General features: G+C 43.9%; 1 protein-coding gene across 2 annotated transcripts in view; it reads left to right on the forward strand.

The window, feature by feature from the left end:
• LOC131824554 (inhibitor of carbonic anhydrase-like) overlaps positions 1 to 15,582 on the forward strand; it is a 42,243-nt gene that overhangs the window by 12,114 nt on the left and 14,547 nt on the right. The window contains exons 3-11 of one of the 2 annotated variants that reach the window (XM_059162645.1): positions 3,080 to 3,188; positions 4,334 to 4,495; positions 5,315 to 5,471; positions 6,231 to 6,286; positions 9,208 to 9,386; positions 10,729 to 10,900; positions 11,780 to 11,922; positions 13,835 to 13,925; positions 15,151 to 15,192. In XM_059162645.1, coding sequence (XP_059018628.1) covers positions 3,080 to 3,188; positions 4,334 to 4,495; positions 5,315 to 5,471; positions 6,231 to 6,286; positions 9,208 to 9,386; positions 10,729 to 10,900; positions 11,780 to 11,922; positions 13,835 to 13,925; positions 15,151 to 15,192 — 1,111 coding nt within the window. Of the gene's footprint in view, positions 1 to 3,079; positions 3,189 to 4,333; positions 4,496 to 5,311; positions 5,472 to 6,230; positions 6,287 to 9,207; positions 9,387 to 10,728; positions 10,901 to 11,779; positions 11,923 to 13,834; positions 13,926 to 15,150; positions 15,193 to 15,582 lie in introns of both variants that reach the window. The other variant, XM_059162644.1, reaches the window with a different exon arrangement.

Raw genomic sequence — 15,582 nt, forward strand, 5'->3', positions numbered from 1 at the left:
TAATATAAGTGCTCAACATTCATTAATAGTAAAAACAATAATAATAATTAAACAACTAATAAAGAAGGATTCATTGAAAATGCCTGTGATAAAGCAAAGCCAGACTGCACTGGAAAATCCATAAAGAGTCAGAAATAAACAAGAAGTTGTAGTTTTACCCTTATTACTTAACATTGTTTTTAGAATTTCCCAGCAAAAAGATACAAAATGCATATGGGATAGAAAGAAACAAATAAAATATTAATATTTTCAGATGATTGCATGTCTGGAATATACAGTGGGATCAAGGAAAATATTACTCTAATTGTGAATAGGTTCTATAAATTTAATAAATTAAATTTAATTAATATATCACAATGTCATTTTTGTATAATAATGGTCATTAGTTGGGGGAAAGTAGCCCAAAATTACAACTCATTTTCATTTAAAACAATATACTATAATTCTATTATACTATAACATAGTCTACTATAATATAATAGAAAAACATCTCAGGAAAAAAATCATAGGAGAGATCTGCAAGATTGTTATAATACAAAAGTCCAGGACAAACAAACAATATTTATCAATGAATTAAAATATATGTCATATTCCTAAATGGGAAGACTAAATATCATATACTTGTATATCTTGCCAAAGAATAAGTTTAATATAATTTACATCAAAATACAGTCTTTTTAAAAGAACCAATTGAATAAAAATATAAATAAATAAATATATATTATTTTTAAAAATATATTTTATATATATATAAATTTAAAAATATAAAAATCCTAAGAAAAAGCACATGGATGAGGAAATAAATAGTATTATGAAAAAGAAAATAAGCATGGGAGTGGATGAGACCTACTTGAAACTTGAAAAATATTAAAGTAGCAATGTTACAGAGCCCAGGGTCCTGGTGTAGATGTAAGAGACCTGGAAGAGAACAAAATTTGCATATATTCGCAGCTTTCTTTACATACATTCATCCATCTCCTTGTCTATGTGATATGAGGCAGATGTCAACTATGATCAATACCCAACATCAGGGTACTAGGGCTCTAGGTTTAATAAATTTATGTAAGATACATGTGGATTTATATAGATTTATATATGATAAAGTAAACTTTCTAAACAAACGGCTAAAGAAAAGATTCTTTAGCTGGACAATTGGGTAATTATTTAACAAGGAAAATCAAGTGGAATGTTTAATCCATTTACCAAAACAAGCTCTCAGTTTGACTCAACTTGACTAATAAAGATAGACATCACAAGATAAATCACAGAGGTAGATAAACTTGGAAATGTAAAAATTATAGATCTCTGACAAAAGAAATGTAAAGCCTTAAGCATATGAAAATATATTCGCATCAGCTATAACAAACCAGCTAGGGCAAAAACTAGATAAAGATGTCATTTAAATATGTAAGAAATGCTTAGAATAATAAGCTATAAACAAACCACTCACAGAAATTACATATAATAAATAATATAAAAATAAGGGAAAAGTGTTCATCCGTTTTTAAATTTTTTTCAAAAGATTATTTATTTATTTATTTGACAGAGATCACAAGTAGGCAGAAAGGCAGACAGAGAGAGAGGGGAAGCGGGTTCCCTGCTGATCAGAGAGCCCGATGTGCAGGGCTCTATCTCAGGACCCTGGGGTCATGACCTGAGCTGAAGGCAGATGCTTTAAACCACTGAGTCACCCAGGTGCCCTGTGTTCATCCTTTTTAATAATCAAATGCAAATAAGTGCAAATAGAGCCATTTCTTAAAGTAACAGTTTTTACCTAGAAATGTAGTAACATCTCTTAAATGATAGCATTTTTTTGCTGGTAGGTTTCCGTGACAGTAGGATACGTTGCTATTGGCATTATAAATGATAAATTCTGTGTTATTTCTGGAAAACACTCTGGAAATATTCAGTAAGGGTCACAAACATGCCCACAAACTTTTATTTATTTTTCTCTAATTCATCGATGAGTGGGGGGGGAATGATTCGTTACAAGAATTAGACCTTATACAATTGTGGGAGCAGGTTAAACACTTTCTGTGGCACTACTGTCTTTGCAAATGCTCTTGGAGCTTGAGGAGGAAGCAACCAGGAAGGGGAGATGTATGTAAAGTGGAGAAAGAGCAAGAACAGTCTGGAACCTCAGGCGTGACCTGGAGCCCATGGATGTAAACTGAAACCGCTGTCTCTAATTGCTTCTGACCTTGGCAGTGTTCACTAGGCCCAGTGGCCTTCTTTTCCTTTTACCTTTATACTAACTCCCTCCTTTTCTCAAGTCAATTTAAGTTGGTTTCTGATACATGCAACCCATAGATATTAATTATACATAAACATAAATACATAAATACCCAAGTATGAATACATACATAGAAAAAGATGGGATAGGGAAAAAGGAGGCAAGTATATAGAAATGCAACACTAAATTCAGAAAAAGCCTAGGTTACTTCAAATGTCAATTAATAAATGAATTTTAAAAAATGATTTCCATGATGGGTTGGGAAATGATCCAATGTCATTTCTGAGAAGAGGCTGTGAGGTGGCTGCTTCTCACAAGAAGGAAGGAATGCTGGGCTGACAGATACTTGAAGAGGGAATCCAGATCTGTGAGTGCAAACCCTGACTTCTTATGGATAGAAATATTCAATAATTCACTCATTCGCTTACCCAGTAAACATTTATTGAGCACTTACCTGTAGTAGGTGCTTTTCTGGGTACAGCAGGAAAACACACACACACACACACACACACACACACACACTCACACGCACACACACACACATGCACGCACGCAAGTGTCCCCACCTTGGTAGAGCTTACATTCCAAAGAGAAGAGCAAGCAGTAAACAATGAAAACTTCTCAGGTGGTTGATAAAGGCTAAGGAAAAAACAAAGGGGAGTCTGGCATTCATACATGAAGTGGTAGTTTTAAGATGTGGCTGGAGAAAGCCTTGCTGGGAAGGTGACATTCAAGCAGACACTAGGGAGAGAAGGAGGTCTGACCCATGCAATATCTCTGGGTCAGTCATCCCTGGCAGAGGGCTAGGTTAGGGCTCCCTTCATGTTCTGGTCTCTTCTATTTCAGGCCAATGAAGCAGATGCTGTGACCCTCGAAGCAGGTTTGGTGCTTGAAGCGGGGCTGCCCCCCTTCAATCTGAAGCCTGTCGTGGCAGAATTCCATGGGTCAAACATTGGTGCGTTCTTCCTGGGGCCCCAGGTCTCTGATTTAACATTGCAGCTATGGGGGAGAAGGCAGGGTCTCTGCCAACATTTCACCTGAAGGGAATAGAATTGCTGGAGCTCTTTGGATCAAAAGAGGGTGTCATCTACACTGACCCATAAGGGTTGGAATGCTGACTCTCCCTGGGAAGCTATGAACTGTGTGCATCCTAATGGAAGTGCCCTTGGTGCTGCTGGATAAGGGGGGTAGGGCTTTCTGGGGTCCATCACCTACCCGTGGGGCTGCGCCATTGGGTGGCCCATCTCTGGAGACACACAGACCTGGACAGGCTCTTCCTGGGGCTGAGTCCCCTGCAGGTGCTACAGAACATGGGTTTGTGAATGCTGTCAAAAGAGGTTTGGTGGGGGGGAGTCGAAGAATAAGGTTTTGCCTCCTCCCTGTACTTGTCCATTAGTGTCATCAGTGTGTGCGTGAGCACAGCCCACCTCAGTTGGACTCCTATTTGCAGAGCCCTGGCAAAATCCCGGGGTACCCCTGCATCCTTCCTCCCAGACCTTCACCACTGTGTCTGGGCTGCAGACGGAGAAGCTGAGAAGGGAGAAAAGCCTTTGGGGAGAAACAGTAACGTCACAATGACTGGGAGTTGAAGATCTTCCTGAGAATGCCCTGCAGGCCCTATAATAGCTGGGGACCCCCACCCCCATGTCTCCACTGGCTTGAAGGGGTTGGCAAAAAGACACTAGCGTTTATTGCCTTAATAAGGGACTTCCCTCTATTCTGCTAATCAAAGGCTTTTTTCTTTTCTTTTCTTTTTTTTAAGATTCTATTTATTAATTTGACAAGAGATCAGAAGTAGGCAGAGAGGCAGGCAGAGAGAGAGAGAAAGAGAGGAGGAAGCAGGCTCCCCACAGAGCAGAGAGCCTGATGCGGGGCTCAATCCCAGGACCTCAGAATCATGACCTGAGTGGAAGGCAGAGGCTTTAACCCACTGAGCCACCCAGGTGCCCTGGCTTTTTTCTTTTCTTTGTCTACCTGTTCATCAGGGGATGGTGGAGACCCTAGGATTTCCCTCAAGTTGCCCATTGCACGCCCTCTGGAAGATTAGCTAGTGACTGTGGTATCTTCCTTTGGCCCTTCTTTCTCTCTGCTCCTTTGCAGAGCCACAAACCTTGCATTATGCTGTGGCTGTGGTGGAGAAGGGCAGCGACTTCCAGCTGAAACAGCTCCAAGGCAAGAAGTCCTGCCACTCGGGCCTAGGATGGTCTGCTGGGTGGTACCTCCCCATCCGGATACTTCTTCCTTCTGACTCTGTTGAAGAAGGTAAGCTGGCTGAGGCTGGGTGCCTTCTGGCAGGACTCCTACTCCAGTTGCCCGCAGGGATTGCAGTGGGGCCAAACAACCACTATCCAGCATACCAGTTTCAGGAACTGTGAGATGGGGTGAGAACAGCCTGCTTTAAGTGTGATCAGCCAGGTTTGTTGCAGCAGTAACCCTTGGGAACTGGACGCTGTGTCTTCTCTCAGCAAGGGTACCTTGGTCTCTGAGCTCCTGACAGCCCTGAACTCATTGTAACCCCAGCAGTTTGGCTTGACAAGGAAGGTCACTGAGGCTCATGAGAAAGGACAATTCCATTTTGCTTCCCAGGAAGGCTTACTGGGAATTACAGCCACACCGTCAGCAGTCCGGCCTTTGTGCCTGGGGTAAGGGCTTGGGATGGGGCCAAGAAGAGAGGAGTGGACTGGAGCCATGATTTCTTTTGTGTATACTTCTTGTTCAGTTATGAAGAGCCAAGGGAGCCTAGGGTACCTCTTTAGCATTTGGAAGATGATTACAAAGTCTTTCTGTGCTTTTGAGGCCTGCCAGCTCTGCAGCATTCATGTTTTGCCTATAATAGGACAACAGGCTGCTGGGGTCAGATGGAGTGCCACACGTCAGTGTGATATCTGAACACCCTGGGCCATCCACTTCCTCAGCCATGGGCACTGTCAGCCACCTCTGCACATCTGCTTCCTCAGGATGGTCCTGGGAAGTGTGTTCAGCCTCTTGGGCTCTCATATAGGGCCACTCACTCACTCACATGCAACCTGGAGGTCCCCAGCCAATTCATGCTCTGAGGTTCCTTATGTTTCTGTTAAGCAGCCACAGCAGAAATGGCCAAGATCTTCTCTGGGAGCTGTGTCCCCTGTGCGAACAGGGAGGTATTCCCCAAGCTGTGTCAACTCTGTGCAGGGAAAGGGACAAACAAGTGTGCCTGCTCTTTCCAAGAACCATACTTCGGCTACGCTGGTGCCTTCAAGTGAGTGGGGACACCCCCCCCCCCATTCTTCCTCACTCTGATGCCAGGGAAACTAAGGTGCAGGAAGTGAACACAGAGCCTGCCCAGACCACCTGGGGTATCAGTGTGAAACCCATGGCCTGCTCTCACTCCTAACCATCCTGAGGAGCAGTCTACTGTGTGGGAGCCCCTCTTCTCTCTCTATGGCCTAGGGTCTGTGTGTTACCCTCCTGGACCAAGGAGGGCTGAAGGGAAAAAACTGTATCTGGGACTCTGGGATTCACAGACACATGTTTGGGCTTCCAGCTGGGCCAAAGGCCAGGACCTCCCTGCTTGCTTCTCTCCCTGAGCATCTCTCTGTGTCATAAACATGTGCCTGCCTTTCCCTCAGCCCCTGCAGGGGGGCACAAGAGACAAGGCTACTGCTCAAAAGCAGAACAAAACAGTCCAGGAATCCAAGGCTATCCCGAGTTTTTATCCTCAATATTAGGCTATAAGCCTTTATTAAAACAAAAACAAAAACTAGTCGCTTTAGGTTGCCTTTGAAGGGGAAGGGGAAGGTCTTGCCCTCTCATCTCTCCCCCTAGAGTTATGACTTACAAAGCTCCTGCCTGCTTCAGACTCAGGTTGGCTGTGGAGGTATAAAGGCTCCTCAGCTAGAGCCATGGCCTCTGAGGACACACTGAAGCCTGGGAAACTGCGGGCAAAGCCCTGTGAACCAGTGGTCAGTGCAGAGCAAATCATGGGGACTGGCCTAACGACTGCTGTCTTGTTCCTCAGGTGTCTGCAGGATGGTGTGGGGGATGTGGCCTTTGTGAGGCATATGACAGTGTTTGGTAAGTGCTGGATGGGGGAAGACTCATGTGAGCCATTCCCTGGCCAGAGCAGCTAGTTCTGGCCTGAAAATTTCCCTACATCTAGAGATGGGTGATGACAAGACCCTTAATGGAATAGGAGAGTTTCTATACAAAAACCATTTCCATTACTCGTACTTTGTTTAGTGTTTAGTTTGTTCAGTCTATAAATCTACTAAACAAATTTTCTAAACAGTAACAATTAGTATTTATTAATTAATAAAATGAAACAAATTTTAATAATTTAATAACTCAATTCCGCTTAGCCACTGCAATATCCATTTCATATGTAATCATACTCTCCCAAATGCTTCAGTATAAATGGTTCCTAAATGTTATAAACACCTTAAACAAACAAATTATAATGATTTCAGAACTTAATTAGCATATTTACAATTAGATGTGTTGCAAAAGCAATACATTACTACTGTGGACAACACAGTAGTCCACATTACAACACATTATTACTGTGGACAAAAATCTATTTCTTTCTCGTTTCTATATAAAAAAACGCTTTTAAGGGTTTTGGGCAACTTATCAGAAAGAAAAAAAACAACATAAATTTAAGACAAATTGAAGTTACAGAATCTGGGTTTTGTTTTGTAACCAATTAAATTTCTATCAGATACAAAATACACTTATATTGCTTTAGATATTTAAACTAAATGTATATTTAGTTTGCTAGGTTCATTTTTAAGATCAATGTCTGCTACCTCAAGGGGAACTTTAAGTCCTCAGTTTTTACATGGGCCTTAGTTCCTTACAACCTAGTGTATTTCTCTAGCATGAAGTGGGAGCTCGGTGTCCTTTGTTGCCTTGTTCAGCTGTTCACAATTCACTCCCCCTTCATTATTACACACTGACCTGGTTTCTTAGCATTTTGGCAATTGAGGCCTCTCCTATTATCGGTACATTTAATGAGTGGGGTCATCCAGGGGTCCCATCTCCCAGACTCAAGTTGTTCTAGATCCTCGTCATTGTTATTCCTGTGGGCACTCCAGTGAGTGCAGTTATGTTGCCAGGGGCCAGCATCTTCTAATGCCCACCCTGAAATGTTTGAAAACATCTTCATTTTCTGAAAATACCATATTGTCCCAGAGTGTCCTGGACCTTTGCTGGAAGTCACTTGTCTGCTAATATTTAAGATCACTCACTGCCTTTTAAGTAGCAGTTTATGATGATCCACCAGGCTCTTGGGGTGCAAATGAAGCTTGGTGGGGAGCTGCTTCCACCACTGGGCCCCTGAGTGACTGATGTTGAGAATTCTTTCTTTTGAAGCTATGGGATCATATTCATTCTTTTAATTTAATTCTGACATTACTAAATCATTGTAAGTTTTTCTTTCAATATAAAGATTTAAAGAGTATTTTCTTTACAACCTACCTAAGTAAACGCGTAACCATTTACCATAACTAATTGTACTCCTTCTCTTTTAGTATGATCATGCATGAACCCCATAGATGTCTACGAGTCTGCTAGGGCTGCCATAACAAAGTACCACAAACTGGGTGGCTTAAGCAATAGCAATTTATTGTCTCACAGCTCTAGAGGCTAGAAGTTCAAGATCAAGGTGTGGGTAGGGTTGGTTCCTTCTGGAGGCTCCTTGCTTCTCCCTTAGTTTCTGGTGGTTTGCGGGCCATCTATGGAGTTCGTTGGCTGTAGTCACATCACCCCACTCTACTTCTTTCCCTTCATGTGACATTCTCCATGTGTATATGCACGTGTGCGTGTGTGTGGTTTTTATCAGGACACCAGTCATATTGGATTAGGGGCCCCACTACTCTAGTGGGACCTCATCTTTAGTTAATGACATCTGTAATGACTCTGTTTCCAAGTAAGGTGACATTCTGAGGTACTGGGGATTTGGATTTCAACATGGAAATTTGCAGGGGACACAATTCAACCCAGAATACCTTCAAATACCTAGACAAGGGGAACCAAAGTGCCTGTTTTCCTCACAAGGTTTTCTGGTCTTCTTTCTACATATAGAGTATGCCGAGTGGACCCCTAGGCCTCCTTCAACTCTTCCCCACCTTTCCCCAGCAGCCTCTGCCTCCAGGAGCGGATGCTGCTATAGTCGGGAGACCTGGACTGTCCTAGCATGGCAGTGCATCAACCTCAGACCAGCTGACAAGTCACCTTCAGTCTCTGAGCCTGTCTCCTCATCTAGGGGATCATCCTATTACTGGCCTCCCCTGGTTGCTATGAGGATTAAGTGAAACAGAGCCTGGAGAGCCTTCAGCACCATCTCTGGTGTGCTGTGGGTGCTCAGAAAACATTTGCTATCATCATTCATAGCAGAAAGTTACACGTATGTGGGGATACCCTGAAGGGACCTGGGCAAGGGTGCCTCCTAGCCCTGTGTCTATCTGCAATGAGAACCGTCCATTTGGCCTCCTGAGGCCTCAGATTCCTCATAGGTATAAAACATATTTGGAAAAGATTTTCTTTCAGTCTCTTTGGGTTGTTAAAAAAATTATTAAAGGAGACAAGTTAGGTGATACAAACAAGCTTGAACATTTCACAAAGTGGATGGTCTCCTTTTGGAGAACTGCAAAATGGGGCAGAAGGCAGGGAGCTTCTATAGGGTAAAGAACATGAAGAAACAAATACAATGTATCTGGTTGGCTGGGGCCACACTGACAACCTTGTCTGGGGTGTAAGAGCTCAGAATTGGCTTTGTGTCTGGGGACTGGCTAGCTGAATATACTTTGTTCCTGTTCAAGTGGAGCATTTACAAGGACACAAAAGTTGTCTAGATTTTGGCTTGCTTCTGTGGCCCTGGGGCACGAGCAGGGCCTCAAAAGTAATTACAACAAGGTCAGTCTGTGATTCAGGGAGCAGCAGGGACCACGGCTCATGGCTCTGCCTGCAGTCGGCTCATCTGGGCTTTCCTCCTGCAGAGAACCTGGCAGACAGGACTGACCATGACCAGTATAAGTTGCTCTGCCCAGACAACAGCCAGATGCCGGTGGATAAATACAGGGAGTGCAACCTGGGCCTCTTCCCTTCTCATGCTGTCGTGGCTCGAAATGTCGGGGGCAAGGAGGACTTGATCTGGGAGCTACTCAACCAGGCCCAGGTATTCCCACCTTCTACCCTCACCTCCTGCTTTGTGTATATGGCGGGGGTGGGGGTGGGTCTCTGCTTAGATTTGGGGCATTTTCTTATATTCTCTTCTAGCCACTCTGAAAGTTCTTTTGGGTGTAGGGCAAGAACCATGTCATACATCATCTGCTTCACCGAAAAATCTCTCAGTCTGTATTGTCAGAGACTACAGAGGCTCTGAACCCCTCACCTGGCATCATCTACTCCATGGACCAAAGACTCCATAGAAGTGCCTCATTGCTCCATTTTTTTCTCTTCAGTTCTAAAGAGGTTTTCAGGATGCAGAGTAGATGCCCCTCCTCCATGGAGTGTTCCGCTATTATCTTACTGCCATGGAATCCTGCCCTCCTCACTTTCCTCAGTGGCAGGTTCCCTAGCCATGAGCATTCTCTCTTTCTGGTGTTGGTGACAGCATCTCCTGGCCAGCCCTCATTCATTCCCTGTCCCTGCTCTGTTGGTGCTCTCTGCTCAGCACTGGGGGTCCAGAGATGAAGTGGACAATGACTTGCCCTTGAGTTGCTTCCAGACAAGTGTAAGGGCCTTGATGAGTACACATACAAATTATCACCAGATGAAATGGTACAACCTTGGGGACACAGATCGTATACTTTGTAGAGGACAGAGGAACTGATTTGCAGGGTATATCTGGGGAGATTCTTGAGCCCTAGGTAGGAAGCTGTGCATACCCCCAGGAAGGGAGGGGATTATTTGCCAATGAGGGCAGCAGGTGTCTTTTCACATAGAACTGACACAAAAGCAAAAAGCAGATAGACGGTGGAAAGAGCTTAGGAGTTGAGCTTCCATATTTCGGAGGCCAGAAAGTTCCCAGCTGGTCCTTTAGTGGTAGGCCTGAGGTCAGAGAGGAGCCCAGGACTCCTGACCTCCAGTCTCAGTGGCAGGTGTTGGATCACCAGATGTTCTGGGATGAAGACCTCCAGAGCTTCTTGGGACAGTTGGCTGGCCAGGAGACAGGCAGCCTTCACTGCCTGCCCTGTGGAAACTTGCCCTTGGAGAAGGGCAGCTGCATGGGACATGGCAACCATACCTCTTGGTGTGGATCTTGGGGAACAGTCCCTGGCCATTTCCCTGAAGCTGCTCATGGCAGACCAGCTGGGATTTGGGTAGAGCATTCCCTGGAGAGAGGTAGGAGAACCCCAGGAACCACCAGGGCTTCGGTGGGCTTGGTGCTTTGTCTTAGCTCTCAAGGGCTCATATTTTCTCGCTTCCAGTTTTCCTTGTCTGGTTTGGAGTTTGTTATCCCTTCCCCTTGCTTCGCCAGCTTCCCTCCTTCTCTTTTTCTTTTATCCTTTGAACAGGAACATTTTGGAAAAGACAAGTCAACAGAATTCCAGCTCTTTGCCTCTCCTCATGGGAAGGACTTGCTGTTTACAGATGCTACCCGTGGGTTTTTAAGAATCCCTCCTAAGATGGATGCCAAGCTATATGTGGGATATGAATATTTTGCTGCCACTCAACATCAAAGGAGAGGTGTGTAAAGTCCTGGGAGGGCAGCAGAGGCAGGAAAGCCAAAGAGGCTTCCCCAGTGCCTGAAAACCTCACCTTATCCAACCGTCATTGGCTAGTGGAGCCCAAGGGAGCTACCAGCTGCACTGGGTTAGTGAGGGGATTTTCTGCTGAGCTGGGGAAAAGGCCTGAATTATGAGATCATGAAAGGGTTTTGAAGACCTTCAGATTAGAGTCAACTTGAAGTAATGATGGTTCTTGCTCCTGTGTTTTAATTAGGGATACCCCACCCAGTGGCCGGTTTATATGACAGGAGAAAATAGCACATCCCAAACTGAAGTGGGAACATGGCTCTGCCGCTATCAGGAGTGAATTTCCAACTCTTGCCTTCCTCTAGATCCCTATGGTTCATTTCTTCTTTCTTCCCTTACTTTCATCTTCATTTAGTCAACTAATAGTCAATGAGCATCCACAAAAGCCACTGTGTTAGATGTGGCATACTCTGGTGAGCAGACATGGGGGTGGGGAGCGATCAGGCCCACCCAAAGGAGTACACATAACCACCAACTGGGGAATGCTACTGGATGGGAGAACCCAGTCCTGTCAGAACAAACTCTGGAAGGTCCTGACCATCTGGTGCTCAGACAGGGCTCTCCTCAGGAGGACATACTCAAGGAGGTGAGTATATACTCTTCCTTCACTACTCTTTCTGGGTGCAGAGTTCTGCATTTTTCCTGGAGGATGATAGGCAGGAATGAGCAATGATGTGGGCCTGAGACATGCCCACTCTGCTGCTGTCAGTGAGGACCCTACTGGGCAGCCTTTCTGCAGCTAGTGGCGCTAAGCTCCCAGACACATCTTTGGACTCCTTTTGGATGCCTGGCTTTTCTCCACCTGTCCTAGGTGTGGAAGACCCCCAGAGGGTGCTGTGGTGTGCAGTGGGCCACCATGAGAAGGTCAAGTGTGATGAGTGGAGTGCTGTAAGCGGTGGTGCTTTACAGTGCACCACAGAGGAAAGCACTGAGGACTGCATCGCCGCCATCACAGTAAGGAGCGCCTCACCTCCATAGCTGGGCTCGGACACCCAGACATATGGCCTCTCTGCCCTCTTCCCATATGTCATCCTTTTGGCTATGAGACTAAGATGCACCTGTTATGTGCTGCTCCCACCCTCCAAAGGCCCACCCAGCTCTACTGAATGTGCCACTGGAGCTCAGGCTGGCCCAAGGTTCAGACTCCTTAGGTGCTCAGCTCTGGAGTCCTGGGAGCTGCAGGAAGTGGGGTGACATCCCAGAGGGTGGTCAGGGCCTCTGTGGATTGTGAAAGCAAATCAACCTTAGTCCTTGAGTTGTAAGTATAATTGTTTTTGGTGCTAAAAATATTATATGCTGGAAGAGAAATGAAAGATAAATAAAATCATTTACAACTTTATAACTCAGAGATCATTACCTCATAATTTCTGAGTTATGAATTGTGTTATTAGCTTTCCATTGCTCTATGAGCAGATAATATTTTTGTGATTAGAAAAAATAAATTTATAATAAAAGACTAAAAAATTGACAAACTCAGAAGACATACATTCTTCTTTAAGAAGATCTTTATTTTGATAAACTTTCCTAAGACCCATATATTAAGATCTTGAAATTTATACAGTCTCCTTAATGTGTCAATTTTAAGGATTAAATGATTTTGAGTGCTCAGAACATTGCCTAGCATATAATAAGCAGCCAATAAACGTTATCTATTGTTATTATTTAAAGTCAGCACAGTAGGTGCACTTTCTTAGGAAATGGAATATTCATTTAAAATGTTTTTAATGGCTGCACATTATTCCACCAAGTATTTCTGCTTCAATTTATTTAACTGATTTCTAAATGTCTATATATTAATTATTTGCAAATCCTTTGGTATTGTAGATAATATGGGATTGAAGATTTTTGTTCTATAACTCAATATTTCTGGATATATCATAAGAAATAATAATAGTTAATATCTCAGAAGTTGGTTACTATGTGCCAAACATGTTTATGAGCTCTTAACTTGCATTAACTTATCTATCTATTTATTTATTTATTTAAAAGATTTTATTTATTTATTGTTAGAGAGAGAAGGAGGGAAAGAGAGCACAAGCAGGAGGAGTGGCAGGCAGAGGGATAGGGAGAAGCAGACTCTCTGCTGAGCAAGGAAGCTGATGCGGGACTCAATCCCAGACCCCCGGGATTGTGACCTAAACCAAAAGCAGACGCTTAACTGCCTGAGCCACTCGGGTGTCCCACATTAACTCATTTAATCCTAACAATGAGCCTATCTGCCCATTTGATGGTTGAAAAAAATGTGTATAGAATAGTTTTTAAGTATGTGTCCTTTGGTATAGTCAGGTCCAAGAGGCTGTGTGGTATACTGGTTATGAGCAGGAGTTAAGGACTTGAACTGTTTAAGTTTTAGTTTTAGTGACTATCTATTGGAGAAATTATTTAACTTCCCTCTGCTTTACTTCACCAGTGTATAAAAGGGGAAGAATTATATAGTACTTACCTTATTGGATTTTGTGAGGAATACATGAGGTACTCTCTCTTTCTCTCTCTCACTCGCAAATAAATAAATAAATAAATAAAACCTTTAAAAAGAGAAACAGTAAATACAACCCCTGAGTCTGGATATGTAGATTACTGAGTGACAGTGGTCACAAAGAAAATGTGGGGGCATAACCAGGACTCAAGATGGGTCCAATGAGAGCTCAGAGATGCCAGGGAGCAGGATCTGGATTGGGCACTTGTTCCTGGGTCATCATGTCCAGTTTTCTAACCCCCATGGTGATACAGGAGAAGTTTTGGGTGGTCCATGATGTGATGAATCAAAAGGGCATATGACATAAAGCCAATGGATAGACATATCTGAGGGTCAGTGAGACAGGAAGCAGCTTCACTGTTGTACTACTGATTTATTTCTTAACTTCAGAAGGGAGAGGCCGATGCCATGACTTTGGATGGAGGCTTCATCTACACAGCGGGGCAGTGTGGTCTGGTGCCTGTCCTGGCAGAGAACTACAGTAAGTGGGAGGGGGGTGCCTGTCAGTGTTTTATTTTCTCTGGGCCATGGACATAACAGCGTGGACATAGAAAGAAGGAGAAATGATCTAGTTCATTGTTGAGGTAACAATTAACTATGGGAGAGGCTAGCAGATAGTATCCTCCTTCCCCAGAATCAGAACCAATAAAGATATAGACACAGGAGTTAGGCAGAAAGAGATGAAAAGAGATGTTTATTACCAAAAAGGTGATATTGGAGGTCATGGTACAGAGCTGGCCTCAGGGCTCGCCAACTTGCCCTGGAATTAGAGTTACCCATTAATTCAGGAGAACAGGTCTGTTTGCTTACCCAATGGCTGAAGGCAGAGGAGAAAGCATATTGTCATAGAGCATTATTGAAAAGATCTAAACCACCCTCTCCCCACTGTTCAATGAAGAGGGGCACAGCCACATGTGCCTCGTTCAATGCTTTTGCTAAATTTACTAGTCCAAAATTAACTCACCCCAGCTGCACTGGAATGTTGAGGGGTGAGGCTACAAGGTCATGTTCTTCAGTGGGGACCCTTTCACATAAAAAAAAATAAATAAAGCTGGGGAAAAGAAGATTTCACCAATATGATTTATCAAGCTCCTCATCTGTTAGGCAGTGAGCAAGAAACCATCCATTAGCCTTCAAACAAAACAACTCTGTGAAGTAAATAATGGTAACTCCGTTTTAGAAAACTAAGAGTTGTACTGATATAAAAACTCTTATAAAAACTTCTCTAATCTTAGAGAAGTTGAATGAGTTGTCCAAGGTAGAATGAAGACCATATCCAGGTTTTCTGACTCCATGGGCCGTTTTTTTCCCCCTCCAGCATAGCAAGAATATAATGATTGCCTACCACAATCCAAAGCTCTGAAGGGAAGGAAGATGTCAGGATGGCTTGAATCACACAGCTAATGCAAAAGGATCTTTTTCAGAGCTTCAGTAGTCTCTGCCCCTCTTCAAAGGGCATCTCCTTTTCTTTCTCTGCAGCTCCCTGAGTGTGGGGGAGATTCTGGGGCAGAACCTAATGTCCAAAGGCAAAGGTCAGGGAGATGGGTTAAATGGGCCTGCAGAATCTTGGCTTGTTGAGAACCAGTGACAAACTGCTTAGCGGGTTTCTTATTTCATTCCTCACTCTTGAGACTGAGAAGCTCATGACTTTGGGTTGAGCAATATGAGAGCTTAATGGCATGTATACCGATTGCTTTTCTTTTCAGTGCCTACAGATGGGTCTACGTGTGTAAATACACCCGTGGCAGGTGAGTCAGCATCAGTAACACTGGGGCTCAAAGGTAAAGGCCATCGTTGGGGAGAGGGTGAGAAAAATCTTAAAAATGAAGCAAAGTGACTAGAGTTGTAAAAAATAAAATAAAAACAAGGAGGATGAGCTACCATCACTACGGCTTAGTGTTAAGGAGCAGATGTGTCACAAAGCTGTGGTGATAAAGACTGTTTGTGGGGTTCTTCACAGACAACAAAGGACTCCTGCTTGCACTATTCCCATTTACTGCCCTCAGCAGTCCTCCAGGCTGTGGGCATCATTATCCTGTGTGGATGGGGAAAGTGAGGCCCAGGGCCATCAGCCAGGGAGTGGCTGCCGTGGGCTTGAGAAGAGGTGGTGTGACTGGAAGCCCCTTGCCCTTCCTGGC

The sequence above is a fragment of the Mustela lutreola genome, chromosome 2, assembly GCF_030435805.1.
Source record: "Mustela lutreola isolate mMusLut2 chromosome 2, mMusLut2.pri, whole genome shotgun sequence".
NCBI lineage: Eukaryota > Metazoa > Chordata > Mammalia > Carnivora > Mustelidae > Mustela > Mustela lutreola.